This window comes from Apis cerana, linkage group LG5 (genome assembly GCF_029169275.1).
Source record: "Apis cerana isolate GH-2021 linkage group LG5, AcerK_1.0, whole genome shotgun sequence".
NCBI classification, from domain to species: Eukaryota; Metazoa; Arthropoda; class Insecta; order Hymenoptera; family Apidae; genus Apis; species Apis cerana.
Genome location: NC_083856.1, coordinates 10,568,818 through 10,589,481, shown reverse-complemented (window position 1 = coordinate 10,589,481; position 20,664 = coordinate 10,568,818). Strand labels below are relative to the sequence as shown.

The 20,664-nt window shown below is 24.8% G+C and overlaps 2 protein-coding genes across 5 annotated transcripts; both read right to left on the bottom strand.

Moving 5' to 3' along the window:
• Positions 1-1,842: 1,842 nt before the first annotated feature.
• LOC107997799 (gustatory receptor for sugar taste 64f-like) lies at positions 1,843-7,610 on the bottom strand. Of its 3 annotated transcripts, none has more exons than XM_017056642.3 (12): positions 6,663-7,610; positions 5,868-5,935; positions 5,616-5,763; positions 5,408-5,526; positions 5,101-5,295; positions 4,890-4,999; positions 4,610-4,780; positions 4,164-4,318; positions 3,764-3,926; positions 3,605-3,694; positions 3,423-3,515; positions 1,843-2,131 (listed from the first exon to the last, which is right to left on the bottom strand). In XM_017056642.3, the coding sequence occupies exons 1-12, from the start codon at positions 6,758-6,760 to the stop codon at positions 2,102-2,104; spliced, it is 1,440 nt and encodes a 479-aa protein (XP_016912131.1). In that variant the 5' UTR covers positions 6,761-7,610; the 3' UTR covers positions 1,843-2,101. The 3 variants fall into 3 exon arrangements, with proteins under 3 accessions (XP_016912131.1, XP_016912129.1, XP_016912132.1); XM_017056640.3 differs by having other exon boundaries at positions 4,164-4,336; positions 6,663-7,609; XM_017056643.2 differs by lacking the exon at positions 6,663-7,610 and adding an exon at positions 6,202-6,261 and having other exon boundaries at positions 4,164-4,336.
• Positions 7,611-9,296: 1,686 nt separating this feature from the next.
• On the bottom strand, positions 9,297-18,792 carry LOC107997874 (uncharacterized). 2 transcript variants are annotated; one of them, XM_062075151.1, is made up of 5 exons: positions 18,246-18,792; positions 17,989-18,158; positions 15,736-15,838; positions 13,788-14,072; positions 9,297-13,080 (listed from the first exon to the last, which is right to left on the bottom strand). In XM_062075151.1, the coding sequence occupies exons 2-5, from the start codon at positions 17,989-17,991 to the stop codon at positions 13,019-13,021; spliced, it is 453 nt and encodes a 150-aa protein (XP_061931135.1). In that variant the 5' UTR covers positions 17,992-18,158; positions 18,246-18,792; the 3' UTR covers positions 9,297-13,018. The 2 variants fall into 2 exon arrangements, with proteins under 2 accessions (XP_061931135.1, XP_016912280.1); XM_017056791.3 differs by lacking the exon at positions 15,736-15,838.
• Between the last annotated feature and the right edge of the window lie 1,872 nt (positions 18,793-20,664).

Genomic DNA, 20,664 nt, shown 5'->3' with positions numbered 1-20,664 from the left:
TCAAAAATTAAAACTTATTGCAATTTTATAAGAGAAATGATGAAATATATCTAATTCATATCAGTTTATTACGAACTAAAAACAAGTATAAATAAAGAGAAAAAAATGATAGAAATAGAGAAAAAATATTGAAATTAATACTATTTTCAGAATGCCGCAAATGAAATATATATAATGATAAAAAATATCGGATGAAAGATAAAAGAAATAAGAATTGATTGATAGTGCTATCTCTTGAATGTTAAAGACACTTTTTTAAAGTTACTATAAAGTAAAATAAGAATTAAGAATTAGCGCCATCTCTTAAGTATTTTTAAAAACGATATTTCGAAATAATATTTTTAACACTCCGATAAGTGAGAGCGCGACAAAAGTTTTTGATCAGCGCCATCTCGCGTTTGGATAACCGAAGCTCCGACTTGTTATTAGCATAGTAGAATGTATAAGGAGGTATGCGAAGTTACCGACAAGGAAAGCAATATGTGCGAGAAGGACAGAGAGAATATTTCCCCGCCCCTTTAAGAACACTAAATATAAAAATCATTAATTATGTATTTTCTATTTAAAATTTCTGCACATTTAAGTTTGTATCTTAAAGCTGAAACTTCAGAGAAGTTTCTCATATCAATTTTATTACGAAATTCTTTTACATTAATTTTTTATTAACGATTATTGCATCATACATACCGTCTGAGGTATATAAAGCCGCCATATTGAAGTTTAATTAATTATTCATTTTCCACTTAAAATTTCTGCACTTTTAAGTTTGCATCTTAAAATTAAAACTTCAGACAAGTTTCTTGTATCAATTTTATTACGAAATTCCATTTCCATTAATTTTTTATTAATGATTAACACATCATCGGACTCGTAATTAATACGTTTTTCATTAATTTCTTATTATTATCTAATTTTTAAAAAAATATAATTATATACATTTAAAACGTTATTTCCTCTTCTATTTTCACATATAAATTTTATTTCTAATTTAATTATGGTTTAAATGAATAAATTGATTATTCATTACTAGATTACATAATGGAGATTTGTAACTAATGTACACTATATGAATATCGTTAATAAATAATTAATGGGAAAGAATTTTATATTAAAATTAATATGAGAAACTTATCTGAAACCTTAACTTTAAAATACAAATTTAAAAGTATCGAAATTTTCAATAGAAAATGAATAATTAATGATTTTTATATTTAATGTTTTCAAAGGGGCGGGGAAATATTCTCTGTCCTTCTCGCACATATTGCTTTCCTTGTCGGTAACTTCGCATACCTCCTTGCACATTCTACTATGCTAATAGTAAGTCGGAGCTTCGAATATCCAAACGCGAGATGGCGTTAGTGTCGAAAATTTTTTGATCGCTCTCTTATTTATCGACAAAATGTATTTTGTCAATAATTAAAAAAGAAGCGTATGAGATAAGGCATGTAAAGATGAATAATGAAGAAAAATAGATGAAGGAAATAAAAATAGGTTAAATATTAAATCATCGTCATTGTCACTTGAATAATTAAAACATTTTTTTAAAAATAGGATAAAATAAAGTAGTTTATTTATGTTGATATGAATCTGTTTGAATTTGCATCACTCTGAAGATGTCATGTAAATATATAGCAAATATATATCATACATTTTTTTTTTAAATATTAATATTCTGATTTTTTTTATGTGGTATTTTATATTGATATTTCAAAATATAAGAATATGAAAAGTTTTAATTAAATTTTAGGTGCATCCTCATTAGTGATATTTTCAGCTTATTTAATACTGTAATATTAATAACAAAATTTTTTTGTTATTTTTGTTTTTTATTTTTTTACAAACGATAATACGTGATTACAACTAAGTACATACATTTATGGATTTCAAAAATAATTTTAAAAAATATAAAGTATTTAACATTTATTTCATTATTTTAATTGCAAAAATATGAAGCTAACAAAATATAAAACAGCAATGATTTCGTATGACCAATTATTTTATCATATCTTCAAGTATTTAATTAAAAGTATATAAAATTTGTTATTATATAAATAACATTAAGTGGAGAAAGAAAGATATTATTTTTTTCCTCATGAGGATGTTAAGAGGATAGAGAATCCAATGAGACCAACTATAACAAACAAATAAAAGTCAAGAAAGCAAAATTTAATTGAAATAAAAATGCTTTTAGATTTTTAGTATCTAATTTTAGTATCTATTTTGATAAAGATTGATTAAATGTATTAATCTGTTATCAGTAATAATGTATTATATACCTATATTTACACATATAAAACTATTTATGTGATTGATATATTCAAAATTTATAAATAATTCAATATAATATATTCTCTAAATTTTTCTAACATATTATTTAGTCAATTATATTTTAATTTTAAATGTAGATAATGCAGAAATATTTCTTAATAAAAATATTTTTCTTAACAGATTAATAAATAAATTTCAATCTTTCTCAAAGATAAAATTACATTAATTATATTTCTCAACTTATGTATTTACACACCTATTTACATACATATATACATTATTATAATTACAAATATCCAGAAAGCCAGATATAGAAATAAATTTCTTTCTCTATAATATATATGGATAATTGACAATGGTTTCTTTATACTCTTATGACTTTCAGTAAACTATTTTGAATATAATACAATGGAAACTATATGAGAATCTATGTATATTCATAATTGGTGCACAATTTGTGGAATTGCATTAAACAAAAATCACAAATGGAAAGAAATAATTTATTTTAAAGATTATACTGTGATCATTATATATATATATATATATATATATATATATATATATATATATATACAAGTATTCTAATGAAAAGCAATTTACTTGTGATTATAATATAATAATAAAACAATATATATAAACAAATAAAATAATACATAATATTTATTATAAATTTACATATATGAATATAAACTGTTTAATTAAATAAATATATTTCTAATATTAAATATGAGGTGCATTATGAAAAATAAAATAAAAAATTATCTTAAATAAATCTTAAATAAAAATAGAATATAAAGCTATTATAAGATTATAACAACATATTTTAAGATTAGAATTCTTTGCAAAATGCTGATTATTATGTATTTTACTAAATATATATAAATATATTTTAAAAAAAACTTTAATATATTTGAACTATCATTTTTAATGTCAAGTTATCTTTAAATTAGCTTAAATAGCATTGTTATATATGCATATAATACAGCAATTCAACCAGAAGCTCAATTCATTTAAAATTATTGAAATATTATAATTATATATGATTATATATAATGCAAATTTAAAAGCAAATGAATTTTTTAGCCAAAAATGCAATATTTTAGGTAAAATTCCATTTACAAGTTGAAAGACACTTGAAAATGCAATTACTTCACCTCGCATACGATTGTAGTGTTCGACGCATCAGTTTGCTGAGTAGTATTAAACTGGACTAGAACTAATTCGTATGTAACTATGGTTCCTGCTACCTGAAATATAGTAATTAATTTGTAAATTAAACATTTCAGATTGGATATCAACATATAAATATTACATCTATATATATATATATACATACAGTCAATACGAGACCTCTGGTTACTGAGAAGAATTTCATACCGGTCAAGCAGATGTTATCTGTTGTTACTTGTGATAGAAATCTCATTACCTATAAAAATAATAAAGCAATTATATTATACGATATAATTATACAAATTGATTAAGATTGAAATTTTACTTCTGTGGAAAAACTGCTACTGGAAACACTGTAGAGAATCGGTGCCGGAAGTAAAGATTCATCATGAATCGTCGCAGCACACAATGAGACTACCGTTGTTCTTGCCAAAAGGAATCCAAAGGAGAATCCGAAATAGATTTTCTCAATAATACCTCGCATCGGGCTGTTCAAACATTTAATAGTTATGTCTATTTGTATGGCGTATAGTAATTAGCAATATTAATTACATAGAATGATGGAAGTAAAATTGAAGATAAAAGATTAAATTTTTAAATAGATTAAAAAATATGTAGATCAAAGATGGGAAATGACAGAAGAGAAATATATAATAAATCACAATAAATATTTATATAATAGTAGTGAAACGACATGCATAAATAAATATTTCTGTGATGTATACTTGAAAGAGAAAAGTAGTTGTATGCAGATGAAATATAAGTCCGTGGCGAAAGATAGGAGAACCATAATGGAAATATGGGAGTCCAGTTGTCTCGTTAATGTTGCCAAATGGTTATAGTCACTTCTTGCCTCGGCCCACCACCATTCCGGCATTGCCTTAACAATGAAATGATACTAACGACCAATTCGTCATTAGAAACAATAATATAAATTGCTAAATGTTATAATATTTTAATTAGAACAATCATACAGAGGAAATAATATAATTTTTTAGCATGTGTCAAAAAATAAAGAGAATAAGTGAGAGAGAATGATAGAGAAAGGGAGGGAGATTGATAAAAGAAACGAATAAAACATTATTAATAAAATTTTATTATTGATAAGTTATATTAAGAAAATAAATATATAATAAAAAATATATAATAGAGAAATATTATAACCGCTTACCTTTCCTCTTATAGAATACAAGCGGCTGTTTAATTGTCGAAATTGATCCGTTAGAGCGATGCTGATAAGAATGAGAAACAAATCCACAAAATTCCAGGAAAATGTACTGAGGATATTAATGATATCTACCAATATTCCCTTCCATAAACTGTATGAAGTTCTAGAAAATATCTGATTGAATATAAATTATTATTTTTAGAACGCTTTCTTTTCTAAAAAAATTTAATTTTTTTAAAAAGAGATCAGTTTGTAAAAATATTCAAAGAAAAATTGCTTTTACCTGTGGAAATTGCATCTGGAAATACACACCAAGAATACTCTGCTCTTCGTGAAATTGAATGCATTCTTTCGCCTTGAAATAACCATGGATTATCGATAAACTGTGCTCAACTGTGCAAAAATTTATCGCGATTTTGAAAAAAATTAAGTTAAAAAAATTTTTCTTGCGTTTAAGAAGAATTAATATAATACGAACGAAAAATATCATTTACCTAATGCAAATGTCATTACCACTATTGTCACGATTTTGAATTTCATGGACAGACTGATTTTGGAAATTTTTCTATGTCTCTGTGAAAGCTCTTTCTCAAGCTTTTCCCAAGTTACCATCAAGCAGGGCCATCGCATAGCCAATTTTAAAAACAAGAAAGATGCGATCAAATTCGTCCCGTTGAAAACGAATGTGGCTTGAGAATAAAAATAAATGATGAATAAATGATTCGATTGATGACGATTTTGAAATTACGTTAAAAATTCTTATGAATTAATAAATTTTAAAGTTATGAATAAAAATCTTACTCATTTTTATTGAACTTAACCCAGTTGTAACAATTCTTAAAATATTAAAAATGGTCATTATCGATGAACTCAGAAACGATATCGTGCAATATATAAATTTCGGGCTGCGCCAAGTGAATCTAAGCATAGAAAAAGATAGATAGTGATGTTGAATTAATTTTTAATACACGATATTTTTAATATCTCGTTGATTGAAAAAAAAAATCACCTAAGATACGACGCATCGGGACTATTAACCCCCGACACAGGGAATAAAGAAAAGAATTGGGCCAACATGATGATTGGCCTCATGGATGCGTGTAAACTGTCAGTCTTTGGATTAAACGAATTAGCAGAAAATGCTACTGGTTCCGACACTGAAAATTTAAACGAAATACTAAGACAATTGAAACAAGCAATTCGAATTGGATATTAGCAGATTGAGTTCGAAGAACCAGTATAAATTTTCATAGAAATTTACTTCCGATAGTTTCTATTTCCGTTTTCAAATTGTCGAATTTTCCAAATTTTGAACTGCTCTTGGGCGACCTGAAAATTTAATTATTTATTCGAGAAAATCGAGTAATTGATTAAAAAGATGGATCACGATTTATTAACGTATATATTTAGATACACATATTAGACTATTTTCAATTTTTTGAGCGCAAAAAATGAAGTTTCACGTTCACTCGAAATGTCATTCAACATATATATAAAAAAAAAGAAAAAGAAAAAGAAAAAGAAAAAAAGAAAAGAAAGTTAATCGAAGAACGGTAAAATTCACATAGAATATTGGATCACAAGGATCTGTAAACCTTCTTCGTAGCGCGTCGCGACCAACGATATGCACGGCACAGGATCGCATGGCGAACAGAAGATAGACTCGTTATTTCAGAGTTTTATCATGCGTCAAAAGGGTGAAGAGTGTCTTATACATAGTTCCAGGAAACTCGATAAACGTTTGCTTGAACAACCATTAAAGAAATCTGGCTCAATGGGGTGGTGAACTGGTGGGCAATTGTAAAAATCCGTGACAGAGAAACGATTTATTCTCGTCTCTTATTTGCCGTCTTATAGAAGAATCTAGATTATCTAATTATACGTGTATGCAATTACAAATCGATTATTTAATTTTTATTTAGCGATGCCATGGTTTATAATTATGAATACGATCGAGGCAAAGTTATTGTAATTAAGAAAAAATAATAATAATAATAAAAACAAATGTAAAACAACAGAAAAAGTATAAGAAATAGAAATATTGTTTTATACGTACTTAATATTGAATAATAATGTACTTTGATACTCGACAGCTGGCGCATTCAATGGCCGCATTCCGTTTAAGTTTTTCCTTGTATTATCGTAAATCGACATTTTTATACCATTTCGTTAACGTTTAAACATTCAATACTGATCCAACAACAAGAACAACATCACAAATAACGCGTAAAGCGACGACGAACCATCATCATCATCATCGTCGTCGTATCAGGATCGAACACTTTGTCGCCACGAAATAAAACATCCAAAAAAAAGCGCAATCAATCACGAAAAAAATAAATCGTAGAAAAGCGAAAACGGCACGACTCGTTTTTTGCAGAACATGCGTGAAATATGTCACGATGAAGCGGCCTAAGATCGTTGAAACTGGGATAGGTGTGACGAGAAAATAAAGGAAAAATTAAAAGGGTGGGATTACAAATACAAGGTATACCACGTGATGAATATATACTTTCTTCGTAGTGTAGAACGTGTCATGAAATGAACTAAAAGATATACCACAGCACAAGTATATTATATATCGTATAGCGTGTATATTAACTATGACAGAGAAGATATGTGCACTATTGAGACTATTACAGATATGCACTACTGAGTATAGGTTTGTGTATGAATGGACATTTGACACACTTGCCGCAAATAGTGGCTCGATGGCGATACATCCTACCCAAGGTACTCAACGGATTTCGAATATTCGAATCCCCATCCCCGATTTGATCAATTCTTCGATTAAAATTCACACTTCGTTTTGGTTTCTATTATATTTCATACGATCAGTTTGATACCAAGTTCGATATAGAGTTTATTTCAAAGCTAATATAATAGATAAGAAAGGATGATGACTGGCCTACAAACACGGATATGTGTATATATATCTTTGATAAAACAAGAAAACCCTTTTTATGAAAAGATAATGTAGTCATGATTATCGTCGTATAATATTAATAAAGTATTTTCTCTGTTTTTTTTTTTTTTTTAGAATATCGTTGTTATTATAAATATATATATATGTTATATATAAATGTTTTGGAGAAAGTATCCGTGAGGTTGTTTTTTTTTTGTTGGAGCAGATGTTTCTCTGATGTTTGTTCAAATCTTTAACGATCTGTTATATTTATCTGTAAATTATAGTGATCCATCAATCATATCTTCGCTTTGTTGTCGTTTAGAAAGGGCATACGAGAAGGATGTGATAAATTATTTTCTTATAAGATCCATACATTGCGAAACACATTGTGAATTTATTTTCACGGATATACATTTTAAAACGCATTAATATTCCTATTAGATTTGACGATATATAAAAATATGTAAAGCATAATGTAGATAGTTTCAAAAGATTATTTACAAGTTAACATTCAGTATTATCAGGCTAATTGATACTTTTTTTATTCTTCTATGAAGTATAATAAATAGTTTTTACTTTAAGAAAAAAATTTATTATTTCTTAACATAATTTATCAATGTATCGATTATAAACTTTTAAGAAATTGATATATTTCACGTGCGACAATTTATATAATATTTTTTTCCAAAGAGAAAAACTCGCACGACTCACAAATAAAAATCAAAATCATTTATAGTTTTATACTTTAATGATGTTTATACATCATGTTGCAATGGCTTGGTGTTTAGTTCCTCTTTCACGTCAGTAGTATTCCGTATTATTATAGTATTCCGTATACGTGAACATACGACAAGCTGACAGGTTGTGTAAACAGAATTTTTCCATTGTTACGCCGCTTGCATTTGCTTGTGAAAAGGGGTGCGTATGTGGATCTTGTCTCGTAATTCCGGCCCACTTTAATATCTTTCTCTCTGTAACCGTGGAAACCAATATATCTTCTGTACTATGTGTTATGTCACGAATGCATCGTTTCCATTTTTCTTTAACAAAACCCTCGATTAGTAATTTCCAACGATAATTGTAATAGGTTCGTACCGATACCGTGCTACAAGTAATGGAAGTTGTTTCAAAACACGTGGAAAATGGGAATTAAAGATGGTGGGGAGGGAAAAAAAACTAATTAAATTAAAATAGAATGAAATCACTCCTTCTTCGATGGCCGTATGAAAGAGATATTCTTTTTTCTCGGAATAAAACGAATATAATATTTTACATTCACGGATTAAAAATATTATGAAAATATTATTAAAATTTCCTACAGGGAATAATAAAAATAAAACTTTCGTGATAAATTATTTTTCGACGAATTAAATTTTACAAAAGAGATTAATCCGATTCTAATGAATAATTTTTAAATCACTTCCACGGAAATCGTGATTATATTTATTTTCTTCGAAATATTTATCTGATGCAAACATCCGTATTTTACGTTCATACCGCGCCAAAGAAAATAATAAATCATGTAAGATTATTGTCGAGTGCAGTGTAGTTGTTGTAAATTACACTTCTACGATAATTAGCAACCATGTTTCAATTAAATATTCATATTGCGTGAAGAGTCGTAAAATGATGATTACAGTCCTATATCTGCACTAGGGTTTGTTTCGATTATTTGCACAATAATTGCTACTGCTTTCAAAGTCAAGATGATTATCATAAAAACAATCAGAGAGAGAGAGAGAGAGAGAGAGAGAGAAGGAATAAAGAAAACACGATGACTGATTCACATATAATATGAATTATATTTATGATTCTGTTCCCATACACGAGTGGCGTACATCGTTACAATCGTGTTTATTCGTTAAACACAATAGTCTCAAATAATGGACTTAAATCGTGAAGGCCGTTGCTGTACATGCTATTCGACAAGATTTTTCATCGATCGACATTCATTATTTATTAACAATAGTTTCATCGCGCATCATAGAATGTTATCTAGTTGTTCGTAGTTTTGTCGCTAAGATACATTTTGAATTGCACGTATCATCGATACTAATATGAATAGAACTTATAAATTACTATATAAATAAATAATAGCACCCATACTTATAAATTCATTAATCCGTAGATCCCCAACTGAAACAATTCATATTGTCCTTTAAAAATATTATCTTCTTATATTAAATATATACTTCACATTAGGAAATATTGGCTTAGATATTACGTAAATTATTTTAATATTGGAAAATAGTTTAATAAAGTTTTTCATTTTAAATATTTTCGACACAATTGCTGGATTTTAGAAAAATCCGTAGAACGTTATTCGCAGATTTCCGAAACTTGGGATCCTAAAGATTTTATATCATACAAAGCGAATGACGAGCATTTTGTATAAATATATATATATATATATATTTATATTTTATATTTATATTCATAATTTTCGTAACGAAAATCATGTATAAATTATAGAAATTCTTCATTTTCTCTTTCAATAGTACAATGAAAATGTAAAACATTACAAGTATTGAATCGAAATTATTTTGCTAATCTTTATACATTATATTTTTTTCGTTAATTATCATTTATATAAATACTGTTAGGAGCTCAATGCTGTTTACTTGTATTTATCCTCTTAATTATAGTAACAATTAAATTTATTCGTATTTAAATTGTAGCAAAAGTCTAATACATACGTGAAACAATATTATTAAATATTTGGAACGCTAAAACCTTACAAACAAAAATAAAATAACACGCTAACAAACGGTTCCTTTACACGAGATCATTCGTCAGTCATTTATTGTTACACGCAAAACATTCTGTTGTTATATGTATTTACAATTCGATAGTTAAAAGATCTAATGTTCTTACTATTATTTGTACAAGTTCTTATATCAACATAGATAAAAGTTATTATTTTGTACACAATTAGCGCACTGTACATTATTACGAACAGAAATTTTATCATCGAAAAATATCATATTTATTCATTCTTTTATCAATTTAAAATATTGCAACAAATATACAAAATATGCATAAGAATGATACATAATAAATTACTAGTTATTTTATAAGCTTAAAAAAAATTTATTTTGAAAAAAATGTTTTTCTCTCTTATTTTATAATCAATTTCAAAATTATTCATATTGTTAGAATTTCACTTTTTTTAAAACAATACTTGAAAAATAAATTGAAGAATTAAATATATAAATTATATATATTTATATAAAATATTCCATCGTGTTTAATTTATGTTAGTACAGTGTTCAAATTGAGTATTTTACTACGTAAATCGAAAAGTATATTTTTTTTTCATGGATAACTTTATTATTTGAGAGAAAAATGCATAAATACATAATAAATAAAATTTTATAATATTCCATTTAGAATCACAATAAGAAATATCAATACGAATTCAATATATATTCAAAATAATTTATATAATTTATCATTTAATTTATAATTTTAAATATTATAAAATATTTTTCTAAACATATTTTTTAATTTATTGAAAATATAAAGAATCTTTTTTATAAAATTCTTTGACTTGAATAATTGCTTTAGTTGTTTAATTTTAGCAAAACATAATACGAGTTTTATATTTTCTATAGTATCACTATTTGATACATCAAATATCAACAATCATAACATTGTATTGCAATTTATTATTAATTATATATTCAATTACAATGAAATATATTATTTATATTAAATATAAATATAAATCACATTAACAGAAAAATCATTTAATCTAGAGTAACCAATTCTAGTTATACTATTAAAATATTTTGTGTATTCAAAACACATTTAGAAAATTAAGATGCGAATATTTCTGTAATTAAGTTACTAAATATTAGGAACATAAATACATATCCTTAGATATTCAATGAAGTATACTTTGAAATTGGCAAGATTACGAAAATTCTAATAATTTAGTAATATTTTTTTGTTAATGTGAAAAAATTACAATTAAAATTTCTAAAATAAATACTTAATTCGATAAATGTTTCTTTTTAAATAAACTAAATATAACAATTACATAAAACATATGGAATTTATTAATAGAAAGAATAAAAATATTAGTTTTAAATAAGATAATATTAGGCCAATGTTAGACAATATAGTAATCAAAAATCGACAAGATTTTTGATCTTTGGCTGGAATATCGTACTATATAAAACTCAATATAATTCATTACATATAGTACTGTCATACTATTATATATATATCTGATCTATTCTTTATAAAATTCTTTTAATCTTTCCACATCCACAAATATCTAGCGATACAATATGATTTGTACGACATCTCGGATGAAAATTATACTGCGTATTTTTCTTTAAATTTTTATACGTTCAAGAGACAAATTTTATATATAAAAATTTGTTCTTAAAAATATCTAATGGTTTTTATTTAATACTAATCTTTTCGTTAAGTCAAAATTATTTAAAAGTTATTTGAAGATCATGATGGAGGGTCAAGGTCACTTGAAGATCATGATTAAAGAGTTAAGATTATTTAAAAGTTATGGAGAATTATTTAAAGATTATAAGGACCAAGATCACTTAAAGATTATAATGAAGAGTTCTGAATTCATAATGAGATTTTTCGCGTTTAAAAAAAAAAAAAAGACACGTGAAATACTTCATATATGATATAATATAAATAATATAAAGTCAAGAAATATTTCATTTGTGGATGCGAAAAGTTTAATAGCAAAAAAATTGAATATAGTAAGCATGTATTTAAAAAAGTGTATTTGAAACGAAATCATTGCTAATGACAAAAAAAGATGGAGAAAAATTACTGACATAAATAGTACATGTATTATTATTTAAAAAAGTGCTCCCTCCTGCCTTTTAAAAACTTATTGTATATTTTTATTAAATCCTAAACGCATACGCACAACGTGTAAAGAATTATATATAGAATAATTATACATATAATTATCCCTGTTAACCATATCCGCAATTTACAAGACACCCATGGATATGCATACGTATAAACATACTATGACTATCATATAGATTTCACATCAATGTGAAAAATTTTATTCGCGAGACATCAAATAATTTCGTATTGTACGAATTTTGAGTATTAATAGAACTCGAAATATTAATCGAGTACTAATAATTATTAACGATATAAAGGTTACTAAATCTTCGACATTATTCTTTTAATAATATCAAACAACTTGATATTGCGTCATATTAATAATCGTTACAAACAATAAGCTTTAATTTCAATAACATATTCATGTTAATATTCATGTATTTGCATATTTATGTGACTGGCTATCAAGCGACCTCACCGAGTATGCACCAACATAGCAACGAAATAAACTGTGCGTAAAGTTTGAGATCTAGTTTGATTTGACACAAGAGAAAAACAGTTTCATAATATTTCAGCAACTTCCTTGAAGTAGAACTTCAAACGACACTTTCCTTATTGTGTGTTTACATTATGACCAATACATTTATAAAAACGAATCCAGAATCGCGTCAACCTTGCTGTTTTGAAGTACCCGGTGAATTTGAATCTTGATTGCTGTTATTCGTTTGACCTGCAAATTGGTCGTATAAATATAATTTAATTTAAAATCAATATGAAATTACATAGATATCTAATTATGGATGCAATATTTACTTTTGCTAATATATATTTGTTCTTAAGTGAACTAATGATTAATATTTTTTCATGTTTTCCCAGAAAATTATGTAGATATTGCATATAAAATATTATAGCACAATTAATAAATTGTTATTTATATATACATATGTATAAGTGTATATATATATTTGAAATTGATTTTTAAAGAATAAACTATACAAAATTTTATTTCATATTTTCAATTAATTTTTTACTTTTATTATCATCAATTCAAACACAGTAGAATAAGAGTTATTCAATAAATCAATGAAGTTATTACTATATATTTTATTTACATAATATATTCGTTTATATCTGTTATCTTCAAATACTTTTATTCATTATATTATATGTAGTCCCTGTCTTCAAATATTAATATATTTATATGAACTTATATTCCATACTTTTATCACAAGTATATTAAAATTTAATATACTTTAATAATCTTAACTTTTGCTCAGAAATTCATTGATCTTTGATTATGAAAGATATAAAAATTCTACTTTTATAATCATAAAAATAACAAAGAAAAAAGACGCACCTTGTATTTCTTATTTTCCTGTTTGTCATATTCGTGGATCAATGAAACAATCAAGATAATTTACTGCTCATATGGCTAACCTGTTTCCATGGTGAGCTCTTCAAAACGATCTGGCAAATCCAATATTCCTGTTTCTGCATGGTGACTCAAGATTTCCGTTAGAGCATTTCTCCTTCCAGTTCTTCCGGTCGAAAGGAACTCTTTTGCCCTTTCATCAGTCTCATATGTAGTTGGGGCGCGCGTACCACGCGCATACGTCCCTGAACCATTTCCTGTTGCACCAGGATCTTTTGTATCAGGTCCATTGCCGATCTCCTCGGGACTGATTGGTCCCGATCGTCCCGGCGTTAGCATCTTTTTCAATGCTGTGAATCATGAACATATCGAATTATTTTACTTTACTATTTCTTTTCAGATTCTATTTTTTTTTTATCTTTTTTTTTCTATTTCTTTCAAATTAAGTGGTTATGTTGGTTATGTTAATTCAGTTTGTATAAGTATTAAAGAAAAAATTAATTCATGAATTTGAGTAAGATGATTATATACAGTTGCAAGAAAACAGTTTAGTCAAAGTAAATAAAATATTTCTCTCTAGAGATAATTTGATTTAAATAAGAAGTGGAAATCAATTTATAAAAACTTTGTAGAGTTAAAACTTGTAATTTATAGAAACTTTAAACTGAAATTCTATTGAAATAAAATTTAGCTTATTTAATCTTTCCATATTATTATATTGGTGTATAGGAAATATTTATTTATTTATCGTAGATGAATTTGAATTAAGAATAAAATTTCTATATTTTTGTAAATCTAAAAAAATTACTGTAGATTCGATTTAAAATAATAGTCGATTATTTATTATAAATTATATTATATTTATTATAAATATATATTACGGTAAAATATATTTTTTCATATGAAATATTTTTTTGAATAACTAAACAATTAAAAATAGGAAATAAAAATAGTTTTCATTCGATTTACTCTATACGCGATAAAATTTGTTTTCTCTTTATTAAGAAACACTTAATGCTTAGAGAAAATAATTAATTCCAAAATGATTAAAAGCGATAAATTTATCTTTGAATATAAGTTTTAATTGAAATAAATCGAATTTCCTTATTATATATAAAAAACATATTTCTAAAAATAAAATAATATTTTTATCTCATAGATATATCTGATGCGATTTTATCTCACGTATTATTCTTTTTTTTTTTATAACAACAAGATAAAAAATAAATGCAAAATAAATATAGTTAAAAGATTTTTTTAATATGTCTTTAATAAATAAATATAGTGTTTAACAAGTAAATATAATAAAAGAACTTTATTTAGAAAATATGCAAGAGATTAGTTATTTTAATACTTATATGCAATTTATATATATACATAATATAAATAAATAAATAATACATATATAAAAGATTAAAGATATAAAAAATGCACGTGATTACATTTTTGACATGTAACTATTTAATATATTTTATATTATTTTTAAAAAATATTTATATTTGAAGTTTATATCGAAAAAAGTAAAAAACCAATATACTTTATGTTCTATAAAAAGATATACCAATAAAAAACTTATCAAAGAATAAACAAGAATCTGATACGCATATTCAAAATATTAGTTTCTCCAATTCCTATTTCAAAGCAAATATTCCAGTACGAAAATATTCAAATATTGATATTTAATTTTCTTTAACATTGTATGATATGATATCAAAAACTAGGTCGTCTCATAATAATAGATAGAAAGTTGAATATTTTATCGATTACTTTTTAATTTTTTTTTACTTTTTTAATTGTATTTTTTTTTATTTTTTAATTGTATTTTTCTTCATAGTACACATTTTTACAAAAGAATAATTACTTCTGATTAAAGATAAAATAAAATTTTATTAATAAATTCATATTATGAACGAAAAAAATCAAGGTTAGTCAAAATATTAATGTCTCTGTTAGCATAAATAGTTAAGTTAAAATTAGATGAAATTTAACACGAACATTCTGAACAAAAAGTACCTTTTTCATGTACAAGACGTTTTCTTCTGTATCCTTTGAATGTCGAATAACCGAAAACGGCAAGGTAATTTCTCCCTGTCACTGATACTTTGCGCAGCTTCACCTAAGTATTTTTTTTTATACTATACTTTACTTAAGATTAAAATATATTGTATTAACAATAAATATAAATAAAAGAAAGAAAACAAAATATATATAAAAAATATTTATGAAATTATAAATTTTTGATTCATTATTTTAAAGAATAGTTTATTAAATTGTTGTAACTTCTGTAAATTATTTTTTCTTTATTTTTAAATAACAATTAACTGAATTTGAGTCAAGTAGTTTGATTTTTAATAGAATAAAAAAAAATATAAAATTCATAAATGAATTTAAACATTTAAAATAATGTATGATAATATAATACAAATCTATTATTAATGTAATACAAATCTCAATTTATAATACAAATCTAACTTTAATATGAAATAATAATTCATTATTTTTTCTTTATTTTGATTTTTTTACAAGAAAATTTTATTTTTGTTTAACTTTTTTATTAATATTTATTGATATTTTATTGATATTTCATAATATCAAATATATCATTTTTTAATTTAATTAAATGTATTAAAATTTTAATTTAACATTTTATTATGTAATAAGACTTAACGAAATGAATTAGAAAATAAACATTTAATTTGCATTTGAAAAAATAAAAAAAGATAAAAAATTTTTTAAAGAAATAAAATTACTTTTACCTATATAGTTTGTGTTCTGCAATTTTAAGAAAGAATAAGTAATGTTATTTCCACAGATTGTATGACATGCTTTCTTTTTATTGATCTACTCATTAATATATATGATTTTTATTATTTTGTGATTTTTTTGCGATTTTTTATGTGATTATTCTAGATCATAAAAATACGCAGAAACCTTGCATTGAAAAAAATGTTTGTTCGCAATAACATTTAATTAGTAGAACTTAATTAAAATTCAACTACATAATTCATATGTGTATTGAGTGATACGTTCATATATAGCATATCACGCGATTAAAATAAACTTTGAATATAAAATTATATATATAACAAATTTATGAATAATTAGAGGAAAAGATAAGAATGTAAAATAAGTATAGTAATAGATATATCATTATTATTACATATATCATTATTTTGAATTAACATAAGTATTTAAAAACATTAATGAAAAAGAAATATGAAAAAAAATATTCTGATTTCAATTATTAATTTACAATAAAGTGTTTGTATTTTTTAATTGAATTTCATCCTTTAAAAAAAAATTTTATTTAAAGATTAGACACAAGTGAGTTTGCTATTTTTAGCAGGTCAGGTGGTCCTTCACGTGATAATATACATTTTTATCGAAAAATTGGAACAGTGGCCATGTATTTAAAGAAATCTATTCTGTAAAATACGAAACTTCAGTAAATAATAAACATTTTAACGAGATAATTTTAATAAAAAAAAAATAACTTCTTCAAAAAATAAATTGAATTGATATCGAATTTTTATTTTTTATTTTATATCGAAAAACAATTTTTCGAACTTTAAATAATTTAAATAAAATTTATAAATAATAATAATTAATAGTTAAAAAAATAAAAAATATATTTGATTACTATAATAATTAATCTACTATAATAATTAATTTTTAATAAACACCATTTCAAAACTATTTGCAATTATTTAGTAAAGAAAACAAAATATTTTTTTAAGTATCATTTTTTAACGACATTACTCCTCGAATCTACAGTCTTATTCATGCAATAACCCTGAAAAGTCAGTGATCGATTCGTACGTATACTGCGTACATACATAGTTACGACAAAATATGTATATCTTACGTCAGTACCACGTGCTTTGACATGAAATTTGACTATGATAGACATAGGATATTAAATCGTACGATTAACTTCGCAATATCGTTGGTTATAGAATCATTACATTTTAAAAACATTTACTCTGAAGTTAATCAGCCATAAATTTAATTTGTCACGTAAATATAATTTTCAGTGCGTATAAAAGAACTACATATCTATATGTACAATGGTAGACAATAACTGAAAAGAATAGTATTATAAAGAAAGATAAAGACAGAATGTCGATCGAAGTGGGGAAAACACAATAATACTTTATCGAAAACAATGATAATAAATTACAAATATCAAAATGTTTCAAGAGAACATTAATGTATACGAGCAATAAGAAATGACGCGACAGATGACGTAATAATTCACAAACTCACCATCGAGATGTTGATAGCGTTTCTCTTCCGTGTACGTAGTTAGGTATCTATCACCGAGCACTGGGATAACAACATACGCTTCTGCAGTCAGAGCTTTACTGTCAGCGTGGGTGCTGTGAGTGCTATACAGCATGCATGCCAGTTGTAAACCAACCGTCTACGAATCGATACTGCGCGAATCAAAGTACACAATCATTTCACAAGGAAATTGTTTAATATAATAATATATATTATGCACGAAACGATGAAAAAATTACGAGTAAGAAAACAATGGCTAAGATGTATGAGAAAATTTGCCAAATGATTTTCAATCGATGTACACTATTACACACACAATATACGCGTCATCGAAACGAATAACACAACGGTTCGTCCACCATTTGCCGGCCAATCGCAGTAGCGTAGTAGTGACGTGAAAAAGAAAGAGAACGATGACCACAACGAAGATACTATCATAATTTTTCAACCGTCGCGTCGCTGTCTGATTTCGGTCTGCCTCATGAAACGAATAGGTCAGGGTGTTCACGACCACCGATGTTGATTTTCTTTGTATCTGTGTGTCGTAACTTCGACATTGATGCGATCACTGCCGAATCTTTCCGATAGTTACCGAATAAATAATTAAATTTTGGAAACCGTGATTATCTATTCTAGCAATTTATATTTTCTCAATAATCGAAAATTTTATTTTTCTATTTTATTTCTCAATTATATTTCTTGCAGCATAAATTATATCTTTTACTTAAAAAAAAAATTTGTGGATGTATATATTTATTTGAATAAATATAAAAATTTAATATTTTTAAAAAAAATTGTATGATTATACAATTTTATATTTTCTTTTTTATATAAAAAAATTTATAAATATATGTTATTTTAAAATTATATCTTGCTCAGTCGGACAAATAAACAATATGTTGGAACTTATGTTGGAACATAGTGCCATCTATCAGAATCAATAATAAGCAGAATTTTTGAAAAGTTTGTTATTTGCAATAAATTGGAAATATAATAATTTGTAATTTGTTTCTGCTTAAGCATATTATAAGCAAAGCAATATTCAAAATAATAATTGAAAAATGCAAAATAATTAAAAAATGCAAAAATTCTATAAAATTTTGATATGAAATAAAATAAAATGAAATAAAAACATGAAAATATATAATTATTGAAATAAGACTTCCATTTTTAATTTTATTAAAATTACATGATAAATATGATCGAGAAATTGAAATAACAAAATGTTTTTATTATGAAATATTATTATATATTACCTAAAATACTAAATAAATTAAACGTTATTCATAATATTACAAAACAATCTATTACAGCTATTATAAATATCATATAATCAAATATTCAATATGCATCTTATTACACGATTCTAATGCAATCTTTGTATACATAGATTTCTATTTGATAAAAGGAAATCATTTTTGCAATCGAGGTCAAGGATTTTAATACTTACATATATATGTATTAATATATATTTAGATCATAAAAGTTTTAGATTTACTGTTAAAAAACATTCTTAAATTTCCTTAATTAAAAAGTTACATATTCTCATTAGAGTTACATATATTAAGATTTTTTTAAAGATTTTTTATTATAAGAATATAACAAGATTAAAAAACAAGATTATTTTTGATTCAATTTTATAATAACATATTTATATTATGAAAAAATAATATAAAAAAAATTTTTTTTGATACTTTTTTTTTAATAAATACATTTCCTTAAGAAAATCGACCAAATGATTTTATTCTTTGAATAAAAAGAAGTGCGTTAAATAAATTATTCCTGTAACGAATCGAAATTTTCCTCAAACTTTTCTCATGCCGCCTTTTATAAGATTCGGTACATTACTCATAATCGTCACGTACTTTGTGTAACTGTATAAATTTCAAACTGGACAATGCGGAACAGAAGTGGCCATGCCGTCGACGAATAATTACGTAAGCGACGCTTTCGTCAGAATTTTTCTTCTTTGAATAAGTGCGTGAAGATACTTGAAAATTTTATACCACTTCATAATGAAAATAAAATGAAGTATAAAATAAATCATTTCATTAAAAAAAAAGAAAAGAAATTATTCTTGAAACTTGAGATAGTTTTTCAATTTTAAATGTTTCACAACTTTTTTTTAAACTCTCCTAGTTTACTGTTTTAATTTACAAAATTCTTTCGAATTTACTCAATAACTTTTAACTGATCGTCCTAATTTCTCATATTGATCAAGTTTAGTATATTTTTATATTATATAAGGATAATCTAGTATTTTAACTATCGAAATAATAATTTATAATCTTAGAAAGATAAAATTAAATAAAAAGAATTAAATTATTTTTATAACTTAATTAAATTATAATACTAAACTTATTTTTATAAAATAATGTATTTTTCAATTTCACGATAACTTCTGATTATATATGTTTCATTGTATCGTGGTTATGACGTCCCATAAATTTTGCAATATACGTCAGATAATTAATTTCAATTAATTTCAACAATATATTATTAATTTATCAAGACACATATCAATAACCAGATTCATTTTCAACTGTATTTCGCATAGCTAAAATGACATTAAATTCAGTTGTATTAAGTTCAATAACTTGTACGATGGCATTTACATGCGCAATGTTCTATCCAGCTTTAATTAAAATAACTAACATG

Coding starts and splice junctions, on each gene's coding strand:
- LOC107997799 (XM_017056640.3), bottom strand. CDS start 6,760: ATGTCGATTTACGATAATACAAGGAAAAACTTAAACGGAATGCGGCCA. Junction 3,927..4,163: donor CAACTACTTTTCTCTTTCAA/GTATACATCACA, acceptor ATGTTTGAACAG/CCCGATGCGAGGTATTATTG. Junction 2,132..3,422: donor ACACTACAATCGTATGCGAG/GTGAAGTAATTG, acceptor TGTTTGTTATAG/TTGGTCTCATTGGATTCTCT.
- LOC107997874 (XM_017056791.3), bottom strand. CDS start 18,121: ATGCTGTATAGCACTCACAGCACCCACGCTGACAGTAAAGCTCTGACT. Junction 14,073..17,988: donor ACGCTATCAACATCTCGATG/GTGAGTTTGTGA, acceptor CATGATTCACAG/CATTGAAAAAGATGCTAACG. Junction 13,081..13,787: donor AGAGCTCACCATGGAAACAG/GTTAGCCATATG, acceptor ACCAATTTGCAG/GTCAAACGAATAACAGCAAT.